Below are 16,346 nucleotides of genomic sequence, written 5' to 3' on the forward strand. Positions count from 1 at the left end.
CAGGGACAGCATGGACAGCGTGAAGCAGAGCGCGGCCCTGTGCCTGCTGCGGCTCTACAAGGCCTCGCCCGACCTGGTGCCCATGGGCGAGTGGACGGCCCGCGTGGTGCACCTGCTCAACGACCAGCACATGGTGAGGCCCCTGCCCCCACGACCCGCCCTACTCTGGGTACCCCCGGACGCCTGAGGCCCCCTGTCCCCGACACCACACCCTCCTGGCTGCCCGGGGTCCTGTCCAGTGTCCCCAGCATCCATCACTCACCCCGCCCCTCAGAGAACATCCAGCCTCTGTTTCTGACACCCAGAGGTTTCCCCCACATCCCAGCGCCTGCCCAGCCAGCGTAGAGACGTGGACCGCTGTCCTCTCCCCGATGCCCTAGTACCCCGCGGGCCCTGAGCTGCCTCTCTCCTGCCCCCACAGGGCGTGGTCACAGCCGCTGTCAGCCTCATCACCTGTCTCTGCAAGAAGAACCCGGATGACTTCAAGACGTGCGTCTCCCTGGCTGTGTCTCGCCTAAGCCGGGTAGGTGTGGTGTCTGTGCCAACTGCAGGAAGGTGGCCCTGGTGCGCCTGTCCCCTGGGCACCCCTCTGGTCCCCCTCGCTCTCCCTGAGAGACCACCTAGCCCGGCAGTTAAGAACGCAGGATTGGAGCGGAGTTCATCCCTGCTCGGCCACTCCCTGGCTGTGTGGCCCTAGGCAAGTGGCGTCACCTCTCTGGGCCTCACTGGCCTTATCTGTTCAACGGGATGATTCCAGGTGCCTGCCTCACGGCATAGCTGCTGTGAGTTAACCTGGACAGAGTGTGAGCACAGGGTCCAGCGCACCCGGAGCTCCCAGCAAGGGAGGTTGCTCTCCTGTCTCCCTCCTTCTTGCACCCTCTTGTTTCCTCCTGCTTCTTCTCTGGCTTCTCCTTCTCATGCGTCTTTCTTTCCCTCCTTTCTGCTCCTCACCACCTTCGCCCCTATCCTGGGCGCATGCCCTGAGGCTGCTTCTGTGTCCAGTTCTGTGCAGGCTGACACTGGAGACACAGATGAGTGAGACCCTGCCTTCAGGGGCTTCTTGTCCTGGTCGGAGGAGGGATGCGTTGCAGGACAGGCCAACTCAGGCACAGATGATCATAAAAGGGACAGTGTGTATGGTCATGGAGATAGCAAGGACGTTGTAGGCCCCCAAAGAAGGCACTCCACCCAGCCTAGATGTCCAGGAAGGCTTCCTGGTGGAGGTGATCCTTGCCTGAGCTGAAACTTGGAGTAACTAAAAACATTTCCTGAGCAGGTAAAGAGAGGCCTGGGTTCTCAATCAAAGAGAACAAAACATCAGCTCATTCATTCAACCATATTTTTCATTCATTCACCACACATTCGAATAGTCCTGTGGGCCACGCTTGGTAGGAGAGGCACAGACAGTGACAGTGGAGGAGGGGCAGCTACTGTCATGGAAGGGGCTCAGAGCAGGATGAGGCTTGCCTCTTGGAGAAGGGGTTTTCACAGTTGCATAGGAGTTTGCCGTGAGGACAGTAAAGTCACACGCTCTTTCACTAATTCCCCCACCCCTTTGCTGAGCCCTTCTCCTGTCTGACTGTGTAGTAGGCCCAGGGACCCAGGAAAGGGTCAGACTCAGTTCCTGTTCCTGAGGAGCTTCCGGTGTTGGGGGACAGCTGCAAGGGGGCGCGCTCCGGGAGCTGGTGAGGTCCAGCTGCTAGTGGGGGTGGTCCAGGCGTTGTGAGGTGCCGAGCTGGCGTCAGGCATTCACAGAAGGGGATCGGTTGGCCAAGATTCCCTGCCCACCCAACACCAGCTTTACTTGGAAAAATTGACCAGTCCTAGCTTGGATCCACCCGGTCACACTCTGTGTCCCCAAGGCTTCCTCACCACCCTCCCTGAGCCTCCAGTTTCTGCTCCATAAAGGTTCACACTGTGACAGCCGCCCCTCCCCATGCCCCTGCCCCTGCCTGCCCCTCTCTGCCCCCAGATCGTCTCCTCGGCCTCCACTGACCTCCAGGACTACACCTACTACTTCGTGCCAGCGCCCTGGCTCTCCGTGAAGCTCCTGCGGCTGCTGCAGTGCTACCCGCCACCAGGTACCAACAAGCCCACACGGGCCGGGGTCTGGGGGCCTCCGACCCCAAGGCTGGCCACGGGGTGGGGTGCCAGGGGTCTGTGTCCAGATTTCCCAGAGGCTGGCCTGGTGCCTCCAGCCCCTGATGTGAGGCTGCAGTGGGGGCAGTGCCGAGCCCACGGCCCACTCAGGCGCTGGGACGAGTTTATTGTTCGAGACAGTGAGGGGCCGGGGTGCAGGGCACCTGCAGCAGGGAGCCCTCCCCCCAGCACAGGGAACGGACAGATCGCTGTTTGATTCCCCTGCTGTGGGCCAGGGGCCCTGTAAAGCCAGACTCATGCCCTGGCCCTGGAACGTCAGGGCTCTTGTCACCTGTCTCTTACAGATGAGGAAACCGAGGCTTGGAGAGGGGGGCCTTGCCCAGGGTCACCCAGCAGATCAAAGGGTAACTCCAGGCTGTGTGGTAGGAGTCAGCATAGCTCTGTTAGGGGTTTTCACGCCCTCAGTGCTCGTGGTCACGAGCGCTGGTGTGGATGAAGGGCCTGCAGTGAGCAGGTGCTGTACCAGCGTGGCCTGCTGCCCCTGCAGAGCTGGCGAGGGGCAGCCATCTCGGAAATGGGGGCTTGGAGATGAGGCATCTTTCCAGGCCCTGGGCAGTGACAAAAGAGCAGAGCCTGACCCCTGAGTCCATGCACGTAACCCCTTCCCGCTACCACATGGGCCGGGCTCCCTCGGAACATCCCGATCCTCGGCTGTCTGACCTCACAGAGCAGTTTCGAGCACCTATGCTGAGGTGCTCGGCACATAGTAGGTCCTTGAGAGACAGTGCCTTTCTATTCAGCCAGGGTGCTGGGCGCCTGCTGGGGATGGTGGCTGGTGTGTGGCCCTGAATCTTGCAGCCCGTGTGCACACACTGTAGCAGAGTGTATGATGAATGTGACACAGAAGGCCCTTCTCAGCCTGTGAAAGCCAGGGATGCATTTGGTTGTGAATCCTTGGGGAAGGCTCTTCCCAAGCTGAGCTGCTTTGCTCACCCCTTAAGAAAAGGTACAGCTGGAGCCTAAGCCCCACCTCATAATTTTGGGGTGTGCCCAGGGCGGGCTTAAAAACTACAGTCCAGGACTGCAAATTAACTGTGATTACAACTGTCATTTTTTTTTTTTTACGTCTGTCATTTTTTGCCCCACATCTGGAACAGTTGTGCCTCCTACTGCCTGGTTTTTAAAAAACAGGAGAGTTTTGTGTTGTGGTGTGTCAAACGTTCTGGATTCGGCTGATCGCTCCCTGGGTCCTTTAGCTGGTTTTCTGTCTCGTGAATTTTCTGATAGATCTGGGTGCCTCATTCTTTGCTGGAACAGTTGCCAGCTGTTCTGTCCACTTGGGGTCACCTCACAGGCAAGGAAATGGTGGTTCTCCGGGCTTTGTGAGCTCCTGGTTGGCAGCTATCTCAGGCGCTCAGACCCCTCCTTGGGAAGGGCCGGATTTGGGGGTGTCTCTAGGGAGGGTTCCTGGCGCTGTCTTTGCTCTGTGAGACTCCTCCAGGGCCTGGGTGCTACAGCGGGGGGAAAGGGGGGCTCCCAGGGTGCTCCCTCTGGCCCAGCAGAATCAGAACAGAGCAGGACGAGAGCCCAGGTCTGGGGTCCTGTCCTCTGTCAGCTTCCTCGTGTGGCCTGGGGACCCCAGAAGGGCTTGGGGAAGTCAAGACCCCAGCCTGAAGCTGCTGGGCCTGCCCTCTTCCTCTGGAGGACAGGGGCCATGGCGTGGCCTCTGCCCCCTGGCAGGGGGCCCGGGCCTGCAGGGAGCTCAACCCGGGGCGTGCCCTCTGTTTCCTCAGAGGACGCGGCCGTGAAGGGGCGGCTGGTGGAGTGCCTGGAGACCGTGCTCAACAAGGCCCAGGAGCCGCCCAAGTCCAAAAAGGTCCAGCACTCCAACGCCAAGAACGCCATCCTCTTCGAGACCATCAGCCTCATTATCCACTACGACAGGTGCCTGCGGGGGCCAGGCTCCCGGGTCCTAGGGGACGGGGTCTGGGAACGTGACTTCGAGGTAGGAGGGCGATGTGGTTCTGGAGTGTTGCCGTGACTCGTGGGCGCTGGGCCCCTTCTGCGGGGCAGAATTCCTGGCTCTCCGTATCTAGGCTGGACAGCCCAGGTGTCAGGTCCCCAGCGTGGCTGTGACTGGGACAGGGCGGGAGCTCAGAGCGGGGTCCTGAGGGGGACGCGAGATGCGTCGGCTGGGGCCAGTCCTGCGTCTCCTCAGGTCAGCTGTGTGTTCTCACCGCCCCCACCTGCCATCTCTCCCTCTCGCGCCGGCAGTGAGCCCAACCTCCTGGTTCGGGCCTGTAACCAGCTGGGCCAGTTCCTGCAGCACCGGGAGACCAACCTGCGCTACCTGGCCCTGGAGAGCATGTGCACGCTGGCCAGCTCCGAGTTCTCCCACGAGGCGGTCAAGACGCACATCGACACCGTCATCAACGCCCTCAAGGTGCAACTTCTGGGAGCCTGTCCTGGCCACACTGACCTGGCCTATGGCTCCTCTGCTCCCTTGGAGCGGCTTGGGGACCCAGCGGCCCTGGGTGACCAGCCCAGGGAGCCTAGAGCACACTCTACCTGCTCTGCTTCCTCAGACGGAGCGGGACGTCAGTGTGCGGCAGCGGGCGGCTGACCTCCTCTACGCCATGTGTGATCGGAGCAACGCCAAGCAGATCGTGTCAGAGATGCTGCGGTACCTGGAAACGGCCGACTACGCCATTCGTGAAGAGATTGTGAGTCCTGGGAGGGCCAGGCACCCAGATTCCAGGGTCTCCAGGTGGGGACCTGCCCAGACGTGGCGAGTCCACACCCCCAACTCCCCTGCCTGGGGCACACACGCACGCCCGACCTTCCCTCTGGCCGGCAGGTCCTGAAGGTGGCCATCCTGGCTGAGAAGTACGCCGTGGACTACAGCTGGTACGTGGACACCATCCTGAACCTCATCCGCATCGCGGGCGACTACGTGAGCGAGGAGGTGTGGTACCGCGTGCTGCAGATCGTCACCAACCGCGACGACGTGCAGGGCTACGCTGCCAAGACCGTCTTCGAGGTCAGCGCCCCCGTCTCACCCCATGATGGGGCATCAGGGCAGAGCCAGGACAGCTGGGGCTGTGGGGCCAGCTGGCTCGGGCCTCATCCTCAGAGGGGCTGGGCCACCACGAGCCAATGTGAGGGTCAGCAGGGCACAGGGTGCCTGCTGTGTAGTCACTGGTCCCTGGGTGCCGCCAGTTTCCCGCGCCTTCCACCCCAGACAAGAGGGCCCATTCAGTTCCGTTTTATTCTCTGTGTGAGCTCAGTTTAGTCACTTACCTGCTCCATGCCTCAGTTTCCCCAGCTATAAACCCACCCGCAGCAGTCACCAGGCTTCGGCAGTTAATAGGAGTCAAGGGCTCAGTGGAGCGCCTGGCACATGCTGAGCACTCCTGAGCCAGGATGCTGCTGCTCACCGCTGTCCCCACCTGCAGGCGCTCCAGGCGCCCGCCTGCCATGAGAACATGGTGAAGGTCGGCGGCTACATCCTTGGGGAGTTTGGAAACCTGATTGCTGGGGACCCCCGCTCCAGGTGAGGGGTCTGGGGCTCCAGGGCCCACCTGGGGTCCTGGGAAGGGTCCCTCTGAGGGAGGGTGCACCTCCCGTGGGGGCTTCTAGGAGAGGGTGGTGGAGCCGGCCACCCACCGATATCCGCCCACTCCCGCAGCCCCCCGGTGCAGTTCTCCCTGCTGCATTCCAAGTTCCACCTGTGCAGCGTGGCCACGCGGGCCCTACTGCTCTCCACCTACATCAAGTTCATCAACCTCTTCCCGGAAACCAAGGCCACCATCCAGGGCGTGCTGCGAGCCGGCTCCCAGCTGCGCAACGCCGACGTGGAGCTCCAGCAGCGGGCTGTCGAGTACCTCACCCTGAGCTCGGTGGCCAGCACGGACGTCCTGGTCAGAGCCCAGTCCCCACGTGCCCCGCCCCTGCGCCTTGCCCCTGCTCCAGCCCAAGACCGGCGCTGACGCCCGTCCCTGACCGAACCTTGCAGGCCACGGTGCTGGAGGAGATGCCACCCTTCCCCGAGCGTGAGTCATCCATCCTGGCCAAGCTGAAGCGCAAGAAGGGGCCGGGGGCCGGCAGCGCCCTGGATGACAGCCGGAGGGACCCCAGCAGCCACGACATCAATGGGGGCGTGGAGCCCACCCCCAGCACCGTTGTGAGTACCCGGGGGCTGGGCTGGGGACGGGGGCGGCTGGCCCGGCCAGGCCGGCCCCTTCTCACCTGCCTCCACGTTGCCCGCAGTCCACACCCTCGCCCTCCGCTGACCTCCTGGGGCTGCGGGCAGCCCCTCCCCCCGCGGCACCCCCGGCCCCCTCGGGTGCAGGCAACCTCCTGGTGGACGTCTTCTCCGACAGCCCGGCCGCCCAGCCCGGCCTGGGGCCCAGCCCCGAGGAGGCCTTCCTCAGGTACTGGCCTTGGGCCCAGGGTGGGCCCCCTTTTCATCTGCCCCCCACCCCAGCTCCCCCTCTCCCTGAGCCTCGTGTCTGCCCTGGCTGCCGCCTGCCCCAGTCTCCCCCCTCGCTCCCTCTGGGCCTCTCTGGGCTCTCGCTGACCCTGGCCACCCTGTGTCGTCCTTCCCTGTCACCGTCTCAGCCTGCTCTTCCTTCTCCTTCTCTCCTCCCGTCTCTCTCTCTTTCTCTCTCCGCCCTCTTGCTGCCTCTCTGGGACTGGCTGCCTGCCACGCCTGTCTTCTCTTGTCTGCTCTGGGATTGGATGGCCCAGCGAGCTGGAGCCGCCTGCCCCTGAGAGCCCCATGGCTTTGCTGGCTGACCCAGCTCCAGCTGCTGAGTAAGGGGTGGCCTCAGGGGGTTGGGGGGCAGACTCTTGTATCCCCCAGGGAGGGTTAGGGGACTGGGAGCTCTCAGCAGACTCTCCTGATGAGCTGCAAGGGCGTGGGAGTGAGAATCAGGGCTGTCTGGTACAGGGTAGGGGGGTGATGGCTCCTGCCAGGGTCCTATTCCCATCAGAGGCAATTGCCAGTCTGATTGAGGGGCTCTGTGGGGAATCAAGGTATATGGATTCTGGGCTTCTGTTCCTTCAGGGCTTGCTGTCTCCCACCACTAGCTCTGGGCCTTGACCTCTAGCCCCCTCCCATCTCCCTCTTTTCCCATCTGCAGCCCAGGTCCTGAGGACATTGGCCCGCCCATCCCAGAAGCTGATGAGCTGCTGAATAAGTGAGTTGTGGGTGAGGTTGGGGAGGGAAGTAGGGACAAGTAGGGAGCACAGAGCAGAGCCCAGGCAGGCACCATCATCCTGACCCCCCACTGCCCCATGCAGGTTCGTGTGCAGGAACAATGGGGTCCTGTTTGAGAACCAGCTGCTGCAGATTGGAGTCAAGTCAGAGTTCCGGCAGAACTTGGGTGGGTACTGGGGGCAATGGGGTGAGGTTTCCAGGAGACCCCGGCTCAGGGAGGACATGGAAGGAACTCAGATAGAACCCTGCCTCTCACCTCCATTCCCTCAGGCCGCATGTATCTCTTCTATGGCAACAAGACCTCGGTGCAGTTCCAGAACTTCTCTCCCACTGTGGTTCACCCTGGAGACCTCCAGACTCATATCCTCTCGGCCTGGCCCAGCCCCGCCCCTCCAGGTCTGCCTTCCTGGCAGCCGGGAAACAGATCCAGATCCCTGTTTGGCCTCCTTACTTGAGAGCCTGAGCCCATGGTACTTCTCTGAGATTTAGCATCATCTGTAAGAGGGAGTGGGCCTCTTTCCCAGGACAGGAGAGGACACTGACATGACATGACAGGGATGCAGGAGGTGTTATTTCCTGAATCCCACATGCTCTGGGCCTCAGTTGGTCCCTGTTAGGCCCCTCCGCCGTGTCCTAACCTTGTCTTCCATCGGGCTCCACACCCGTGATTCCAGTGCCTCGGCCAGTCTCTTGGCCTCTCCGAGCCCTGAAATTCCTTCAGTGAAATGTGGACCCTCCTCTCCTTCTCAGTCTTGTTTTGAGAATCAGTGTGGCTGGAAGACCCTGGAAGGGTGCTGGCATGAAGGAACTGCTTGAGCAGTGTCAGTCCCCTGTCCCCCTTCTCTTGGCCTCAGTTTCCACAACTTGGAAATTAGAGGGATTATACCCCAAAATTTGAAGACCATTTTAGCTCTTTGTTTCATTCATCATTTCCAGAGACCTCCTTGAGGCTCAGCTTTGTTCTGGGCAGGGGCGGGAGGAGAGAAATAAGGCCCCAACTTGCCAATGGGTTGTCGACACAGATAGATGGTAGTAACACTGATTGCTACCATTTCAGTGAACTTACCATGTGCCAGACACACTGACAGGTACTTGTGGGAGATTATTTCATTGACTGCTGAGGACACTTATATCCATTTCGAAGATGAGGCTAAGAGAGGTTAAGTGACTTCTTAACCTCTAAGAAGAGCTGAGATTCAAGCCTAGGTCAGCCTTCAGAGCCAGGGCATGACCTGTGCGGTAATGGAGGTGGCTGAGCCCACTGTGGAAAGCCAGAGGCACCCAGGTCAGAGGTTTGGATTAGGAAGGACTTTGGAGCTGGTTCATGTTGGATGAGCCTGGGATGGCAGGGCTGGGGGCGCCAGGGAAGTTCTGAACCATCAGGTGATGGTGAAGTCCTCGAGCCCTCGTCGGCTCCCCTCCATTCCTCCCCACTCCCCCGCTCGCGTTTCTGGCTTCCTTGACCACGGGCGGGCACAGCTGGCCGTGCAGACCAAGCGGGTGGCCTCGCAGGTGGACGGCGGGGCGCAGGTGCAGCAGGTGCTCAACATTGAGTGTCTGCGGGACTTCCTGACGCCGCCGCTCCTGTCGGTGCGCTTCCGGTGAGTCAGGAGGCGGGGCGCTGCCGGGTGGGCGGGGCCTCCAGGGCGAGGGCGGGGCCTGACGAGCCCTCCCTCTCCCGCCAGGTACGGGGGCGCCCCCCAGTCCCTCACCCTGAAACTCCCAGTGACCATCAACAAGTTCTTCCAGCCGACGGAGATGGCGGCCCAGGACTTCTTCCAGCGTTGGAAGCAGCTGAGCCTGTGAGCCGAGGGCGAGGGGAGCCAAAGCCGCCCTCAGGGTGGGCGGGACTGGGGCTTCCAGATCCCTGACTTGGACCTTTTCCTGCCCCTAGCCCCCAACAGGAGGCCCAGAAAATCTTCAAAGCCAACCACCCCATGGACGCGGAGGTCACTAAGGCCAAGGTGAGAGGCTAGACAGGAGAGGCACGGGGGCTACCATCCCAGTCCTGCCTCACTCTCCTCTCCCGAACTCTGGGATTTGGGGTACGGTGGCTGCTCTACTTGAGCCTGTTTTCCCATTGGTAAAGTCGGACTAATTTCCACTCCCAAGGGTTTGGGGTAACTGGCATGCTGCTGTCTGGGAGCTAACAGAGATTGGGCCCCCCGCCCCCTTAGCTCCTGGGGTTTGGCTCTGCTCTCCTGGACAATGTGGACCCCAACCCTGAGAACTTCGTGGGGGCTGGAATCATCCAGACTAAAGCCCTGCAGGTGGGCTGTCTGCTCCGGCTGGAGCCCAATGCCCAGGCTCAGGTGAGTGGTGGTTTCCAAGGCCTGCTCTTTGTGCATTCTCTGCCCTTTTGTCTTCCTCTCCCTTTTCCTCCCTGCTTTTTGTCTCTATATCCTTTATACCCTTTGTGACCTTTTTTACCTTCATCCTTTCCCTCTCTTATATTACTTTTCTGACCGCTTGATCCTTTCTCATCATTTATCTGCCCTGTGTCTAACTCTCCTCCCCCGGCTCTCCATCCTCTCTGCCTCCCCCCTGAGTCGCCCTGTCCCCACTAGATGTACCGGCTGACCCTGCGCACCAGCAAGGAACCCGTCTCCCGTCACCTGTGTGAGCTGCTGGCGCAGCAGTTCTGAGCCCTGGACTCTGCCCCCCGGGGATGTGGCCGGCACTGGGCAGCCCCCAGGACTGAGGCAGCTTTGGTGGATGGGGCAGCGAGGGACCTCCGCTGGTGACAGGGAAGACCCTGGGGTGGGGGGATGTCCAGGAACTTCCTCCGGCCTTTTGTATTTTTATTTTTGTTCATCTGCTGCTGTTTACATTCTGGGGGGTAAGGGGGAGCCCCCTCCCTCCCTTTCCCCCTGAAGCACAGAGGGGAGAGGGGTGGGGAAGTGGGTGCCTCCTCCCCTCCCACCCCATCCTGTCATAGCCCCTCCTGCCCCCTCCCTTCCAGGGGCTGTGTATTATTGTGAGCGAATAAACAGAGACGCTAATAGCCCCCGTCCTTGTCTATGTCTGGCGTTCAGGTCCAGTGGTCAGAGGAGCGGGGTGAGGGCATGCAGAGTGTGGGTGGCCAGGCCCCGCAGCCCGTATGTGGGACTCTGAGCAGACAGCAGCAGCAGCAGCCGCCGTGGCCCCAACTGCAGCGCCACCAGCCGCCATCCTGTGCCTGGCTCCTCAGTCCCCAACACCAAGTAGCAGGCTCTGGCTACCTGGGCCCGGTGGATGGCCTCTTCTGCTTTCTCCTCTGGCTGCCCCGGCTCTGAAGGAAGGACAACGAAGGTCGAGGTGACCAGTGAGGCCTGGACAACTAGAATGCCAACCTGAGGGAGCCAACCCCCATCCTGGGCTAAGTTTAACATCTGATGGAAGAGGCTCGCAGCTCCAGCCAGCTGTCAGGACTTGAGATCAGACTCTCCCCCTCTTCCAGCCCCAGTGCCCCACTTTCCTGGGGACACTGTGTGTGCAGCCCCAAGCAATCTGGTTAGCAGTACAGATCACAGACATGCAAGAGATGCTGCCCAGGTGCCAGGCACTGGCCTCCAGAGGACCCCACCCCACTTGGGAAGCAGGTGAGGGAGGTGGGGTCGCATGGCTAGGAAGGAGCAGTCCTTTGCCCCTCCAGATGGAACTTTTCACTATTTTGTTACACTCATCAGGGTCTTTGCTGGGATTGTAGTATCACTCTGGGTCCCTTTCTTTGGGCCTCAGGTTCTGTGTGACAGCTTTTCCTCCTGGACCTGTGTTCTGTGGAATCTACCAACCTCCTCCACCCAAAGCCTGTATTTTTAGCAGTAGAGCAGGAGCGTGTGGATTGCCTGTGTTTGAATCACAGCAGAGCTCTGCTGTTTATTAAGCCTGTTTGCTCATCTATAAGATGGAAATAATGATGTAACAGGAGATAACCTTCAACTATGAGGATGCGAAAATCACTTAGTCTTCTCTGACTCTCTGTGATCTCATGGACTATACAATCCATGGAATTCTCCAGGCCAGAATATTGGTGTGGGTAACCTTTCCCTTGTCCAGGGGATCTTTCCAACTCAGGGATCGAACCCAGGACTCCCGCATCGTAGGTGGATTCTTTACCAACTGAGCTATAAGGGAAGCCCGAGGAAGAAGTGAGTCAATACACAAAAAGCACCTGGCAGGAGATGAGGTCTCGGTGTTTAGGGTCAGCCAGGAGGCTCTGAAACCTGCAGGCTGGGCCCTTCCTGCCCCTCCCTTCAGCTCTCTTCCCTTCGTGCCCGTGTACATGCCCGGGGCTCACAGACGGCCATCCCCAGTCCACGCTTCTCCTACCGCTTTCCCCCTCCCCTGCCTCTTACTCCCGCCTCGTGAGAATGGGACCCAGTGCCCCAGTGTGTGCAAAGGGGTCGCTGTGCCCGCCGCTGACCTGGTGGGAAGTGAGTGGCGGTAACCAGGGTGTAGAAAGAGCGGAGAAGGCGCCGGCGGTGCTCCGGAGACGGTTCTGAAGGTGGAAGAGGGGTGCGGTAACGCAGAGCCCCTGCCCAGCCCCCGCCCCTCCCGGCCCCGCCCACCTCCCAGTCACCTTTATCCCGCGAGGGCTCCACCGTGAAGAGACAGCGTTTCAGTTCCAGGTGGAGGAGCAGCAGCCTGTGGGGAAACAGGTGTCACGGCCAGGAAAGAGGTGCGGAGGACCCCCAACCCATTCCCCCTGCCGCGCCCTACCCGAGGATGTCCGTGTGCAGTGGGAAGCCCGCGGGCAGCGCTCGGGTTCCCAGCGGCAGGCAGCCCCGCAGCGGCTCCAACAGGGGCTGCCACCAGCGCTCCAGAAGCTGCAGGGGGGCGTGATCAGCGAGAGAGGCGAGGCCCAAGGACGAGGTCAGGGCGGTACCAAGGGGAGGCAGTTTGGCCAGGGAGCTGGGGAGGAGACCACAAAGGCAGAGGGGACCGCGGGAGGGAAGAGAGGGAGGCCTGGAAGGATGGGGGCCACTGAGGCGGAGCCCAAAGGGGCGGGGCCTACGAGAAGGTGGGGTCTGTTAGGGGCGGGGCCTGCGAGGGGCGGGGCGGGCACAGGGCGGGTCCAGGGTAAAGGCGCACTCGCCCCGCATGGTGCTCAGAGAAGGGCCAGGGCTCGCGAGTAGAAAGGTAAACTAGGAGAAAAGCGGGACGGAGCCCCGATTCACCTGCGCATCCAGCTGGCTGAGAGGAGGCTGCGGGCCGCAGAGAAGACACAGCTCCAAGTCCGGCAGAAGCGTCAGGGTCAGTAGCCGGTGTGGAACCTGCAGCAGCGAGGAGGGTGGGCTGGCCGGAGCCCCTCCTCTTCTCATGTCAAGCCCGGGCTCCTAGAGGCGGTCCTCCAGGTCCTACCCCTGGCGCGCTCCTCCCAGCCCTCACCGTTCCGCCTGTCCGCCCCACCCACCCACTCACCGTGGGGCTCCCGTGCGGCAGGTACACCGGGTAGTCGCGAGCGGCCTGCGGGGGCAGGGACCCCACCAGCCATGGGAGCAGCACGGCCTCCGGCATCCCCAGCCGCCACCAGCTCTCGGTCGCTGCAACCACCCGGCCTGACACGACCAGGCTGATGAAGGCCGTGCCCGCCGCCTCAGCGAACCCAGAGAGGGCTTCCTGGGTAAGGGAGACTGCAAGTCAGAGGACATGAGCAGAGGCGACAGACTTCCAAGGCGGGTTAGTAGGGGGAAGACACCGGCGTACAATTCAAAGCTAGCTTGGTGGCCGTGCTCCTGTGTCTCACCCTCCCTGGGCCTGAGTTCCTTCACCTTCACATGCGGCTTACCATCCCCAAGTCACACTGTAAAATTAAACAGGTAGGGTGACCGCTGCCTAGTCTGACACATCCTGCCGAAGCTAGTAATTTTAACAGCAGCAGCTACAGTTTATTGAGTGCTATTAAGTGCCAGGTGGGCGCAATCCACAATCTACTGAAGCTCAGAGAGGTCGTCACCTGCCCAGAGCCACACTGCTGGGAGGCACCCATGCCAGATGAAATCAGATCGATATTTAAGGAAAAGTAGATAGAGATTTCCGTGGAAGAACGGGATGTGCCAGGGCAGAGAAACTGGGGAGTTGTGGGGATTTGCGAGACTCATGAGGCAGCTAGGAGAGGGTGGACTGTAGAGTTAGGAGTTAGAAGAGGTCAGGGCGAGAAGGCAGGCAGGCGTCAGATTCCTCAGGTCCTCAACTTGACACTAAGGGGCTGGGACCTTGTCCTGGGGCTGATGGAAGTCGCGGGTGGGCTGTGACCAAGGGAGGGACAGAGTCAGCTCTGGGTGTAGAAAGATCCTTCCGGGGTCAAGTGGGAGTTGGACCGGAAGCCAAAAGGATAGGAAGAGGCAATGGTCCAAAGGTAAGAGGATGGACACTGAGCCAGGGCCAGAGGGATAGTTTTAAAAGTTTACAAGGCATTCCCAATACCTGCAGCAGGGACCCCTCGGGAGGAACCACACAGTCCACACACTGGGTCAGGTCTCCGATGAGCTCTGAGTCCCCCAGGAAGCTGTCGATGAGGCGGTAACTGGCCTAGCAGAAGGGGAAATGGAGGAGCCTAAGATGCGGGTGGCACCCAAATCTGCTGGCTCCTCCTCAGAAAACTGGCCCACTGGGCCTTGCTAGGGGATGTCAGACAACCAAGATGCCCTGGGAGCCCAATGGATAAGGCTGCCCCAGGGTTTTCTGGGAACTACAGTTCCCAAATATCAGTGATCAGGTACCCTAACTTCCCATCCTCATGTCCTTCAGCCTCACCCTCAGCTCCTTCTTCAGTCTCTCTACATTGCGGATATTGGTTAGCTCTTCAAGTCCCACGAGAAGAACCTAGAAGAAACATATAGGAGAGTAGGGGCCCTGGACAATTGGTTATAAGACAGGAGGGGCTGGGACTCAGACTCCTGTGTCTAAGGGAGGAGTCAGACTGAGGGCCAGAATTCCTGGGTTCTACAGGAGGCTGCTGGAGTCTGGACTCCTGGGTCTGAGGGAGAGGGATTCTGAGAGCTCAGATTCCTGGGGTTGGGAAAGAGAGTTAAGGAGGGACTTCCCTAGTATTTCAGTATTCCTAGTATTCCAGTATTCTTGCCTGGAGAATCCCATGGATGGAGGACCCTGGGGGCTACAGTCCATAGAGTCACAAAGAGTGGGACACAACTGAGCAACTTCTCTCTCTTCCGTAGTGGTCCAGTGGTTAAGACACTGCACTTCCACCCAGCAGGGGGCGGGTTCAGTCCCTGGTCTGGGAACTGTGATCCCACATGCCACAGGGTGTGGACAAAAACAAACAAGAACTTTAAAAAAAAAAAAAAGAGGAGTAGGGAGTCTCACCATGGCCCCAAATACCATCTGGAGTAGTCTCTCCAGCCTCAGCTCCGAGGTGCCCTCCTCAGACGACAGAACAATGAGGGTGATGCTGTGAGAAAGGAAGGTGAGAAGGATGAGTCCAGGCCAAGTAAACAAGGCAAAGAGGAGAGTAGGTCTGCCCTGGACCCATGCCCCAGCACAACCGGCCTCTCATACAAAGAAGCTCAGGAATCAGGCTGAATGCCTTGTCAAAGATCCCACAACCCAGTCTCAGCTGGTCATCTTCAACGGGGGCTGTCCCCCTGGCCCTGCCCCCAAGCTGCCCTTGGAGACCTGTCGTGGAAGCTCTTCCACACCACGGTTGTGTCCTCCGTCCTCGAAGAGCTCAGTTGCACCTCGAGATTTTGCCCAAACATGTGGACTCCATTGAGAGAGCCGATGACAGAGAATGGGAGCTGGGGAAAGATTGTGAACTTGAGACAAGAGCCCCCCAATTTCCTCCTCCTTGGGAACCAATTACTCAGGCCCCCAACCCCGTTCCTCTCTCTAGATCCCCTGGGCCCTCCTCTTCAAGGAACCAGGATCATTGGTCAATTGCACCTTCGACGGTCTAACCAAATTCTGAAACGTCCCCAGCCTCTACTCTCTTGAGGACCCAAAGTCCTTCTAAAACCCTGCTATTTCAGAGATCCAGGCGCCCGGGGTCCCACCTGTTGGCGGGCGGGGGCGCCACCGCGGCTGCTCCTGCAAAACAGGGGGACCCCGCTAGATGCAGCGAGGCACAGCAGATGTATCGTGCCCTCGGTCCCCTCCTCCCCCATCTGGAACGCTCGCCACCCAGTTCCCTCGTGGAGAGAGTCAATGCCCGCTTCTGAGCACGCCCATAGTCACACGAAGCCGGGCTACTGCGGTCCGGAGCCGCCAGAGGGCGAGATAGGGAGCTGATTGGAAGAGGACTGAATTCCCGCCTTCCTCATCCCAACTCAAACCCCTCGTCAAGACCTTTTCCAGCGCCTCCCCCCGAGCCCCGTTACGCTCTCTTCCGCCCCCGCCGGAAGTCACAATACCCCTAACAAAGATGGCGGCTTTGTATTTGCTAAGTTGACTGGTCGCTACTTGAAGCGATTTGAGTTTATTTAAAGAAGAGGATGAAAAGCCCAATGTGAAGGTAGTGACAACCCCAAGGCGCTGCCTAGTAACCACCACGTAAGCGAGTGTGTTTCACATTCTGAATTGACAAACAACCGTACCACACTCAAAGATGGCGATGGCGTCTAGGCGTTGCCTAGCAACCGTTTTAGCTTGGCTTTCTCTTTCATGGTAGAAACACTATGCCCCGCTCAAAGATGCCGACCTTGCCTTGGGGTTTCCTAGCAACGACCAGTCTTATTTTCCTTCTAAGGCTGTAAATAGCTGTGCCCCTCTCAAAGATGGCCGCATGACGAATCACGAGCAATCTTCCTTAGAGCAAAATTGAGAAAGACACCATCTCCCCCCTTACCTTCGAGGATGGTTTGGTCCGGCAAGAGTTGCCTAGTAACCAACAAATGACTTGGTTGTTTTTGTTATTAGAAGAAGGAAGATGAAGTCCTTTATATTCCAGAATCGTAAAATAATATTTATAATGAATTTATTCATGATAGTGTATAGTGCAGAATGTGAAAATACTCCTACCGAAATCCTTTCCCTGAAATAAAAAGTTGACAGTTTAACACAGGATATTCACGTTTTCACAGATACT

The 16,346-nt window shown here is 59.5% G+C and overlaps 2 protein-coding genes and 1 long non-coding RNA gene across 5 annotated transcripts in view; 1 reads left to right on the plus strand and 2 right to left on the minus strand.

Moving 5' to 3' along the window:
• Positions 1-10,325, plus strand: part of AP2A1 (adaptor related protein complex 2 subunit alpha 1) — a 27,948-nt gene extending 17,623 nt beyond the window's left edge. For 2 of the 3 annotated variants that reach the window (XM_070771507.1, XM_070771509.1), the window contains 20 exons: positions 4-133; positions 422-523; positions 1,973-2,081; positions 3,894-4,044; positions 4,375-4,543; positions 4,686-4,823; positions 4,958-5,140; positions 5,556-5,653; positions 5,789-6,020; positions 6,116-6,283; positions 6,370-6,533; positions 6,850-6,915; positions 7,245-7,301; positions 7,405-7,487; positions 7,592-7,680; positions 8,798-8,922; positions 9,007-9,123; positions 9,216-9,285; positions 9,499-9,633; positions 9,889-10,325. In XM_070771507.1, coding sequence (XP_070627608.1) covers positions 4-133; positions 422-523; positions 1,973-2,081; positions 3,894-4,044; positions 4,375-4,543; positions 4,686-4,823; positions 4,958-5,140; positions 5,556-5,653; positions 5,789-6,020; positions 6,116-6,283; positions 6,370-6,533; positions 6,850-6,915; positions 7,245-7,301; positions 7,405-7,487; positions 7,592-7,680; positions 8,798-8,922; positions 9,007-9,123; positions 9,216-9,285; positions 9,499-9,633; positions 9,889-9,966 — 2,464 coding nt within the window. In that variant the 3' untranslated portion in view covers positions 9,967-10,325. The remainder of the gene's footprint in view (positions 1-3; positions 134-421; positions 524-1,972; positions 2,082-3,893; positions 4,045-4,374; positions 4,544-4,685; positions 4,824-4,957; positions 5,141-5,555; positions 5,654-5,788; positions 6,021-6,115; positions 6,284-6,369; positions 6,534-6,849; positions 6,916-7,244; positions 7,302-7,404; positions 7,488-7,591; positions 7,681-8,797; positions 8,923-9,006; positions 9,124-9,215; positions 9,286-9,498; positions 9,634-9,888) is intronic. The other variant, XM_070771508.1, reaches the window with a different exon arrangement.
• On the minus strand, positions 2,247-4,774 carry LOC139177168 (uncharacterized). Its single transcript, XR_011561650.1, has 2 exons — positions 4,669-4,774; positions 2,247-4,267 (listed from the first exon to the last, which is right to left on the minus strand). It is a non-coding gene; the product is annotated as an uncharacterized lncRNA (long non-coding RNA).
• FUZ (fuzzy planar cell polarity protein) lies at positions 10,109-15,632 on the minus strand. The gene is made up of 11 exons (XM_019979487.2): positions 15,316-15,632; positions 14,939-15,060; positions 14,630-14,714; positions 14,060-14,128; positions 13,730-13,834; positions 12,725-12,922; positions 12,481-12,576; positions 12,023-12,129; positions 11,883-11,947; positions 11,727-11,801; positions 10,109-10,592 (listed from the first exon to the last, which is right to left on the minus strand). Exons 1-11 carry the CDS (start codon positions 15,424-15,426, stop codon positions 10,366-10,368), a joined length of 1,260 nt encoding a protein of 419 aa, XP_019835046.1. The 5' UTR covers positions 15,427-15,632; the 3' UTR covers positions 10,109-10,365.
• Positions 15,633-16,346: the final 714 nt, after the last annotated feature.

This window comes from Bos indicus, chromosome 18, assembly GCF_029378745.1.
Source record: "Bos indicus isolate NIAB-ARS_2022 breed Sahiwal x Tharparkar chromosome 18, NIAB-ARS_B.indTharparkar_mat_pri_1.0, whole genome shotgun sequence".
NCBI lineage: Eukaryota > Metazoa > Chordata > Mammalia > Artiodactyla > Bovidae > Bos > Bos indicus.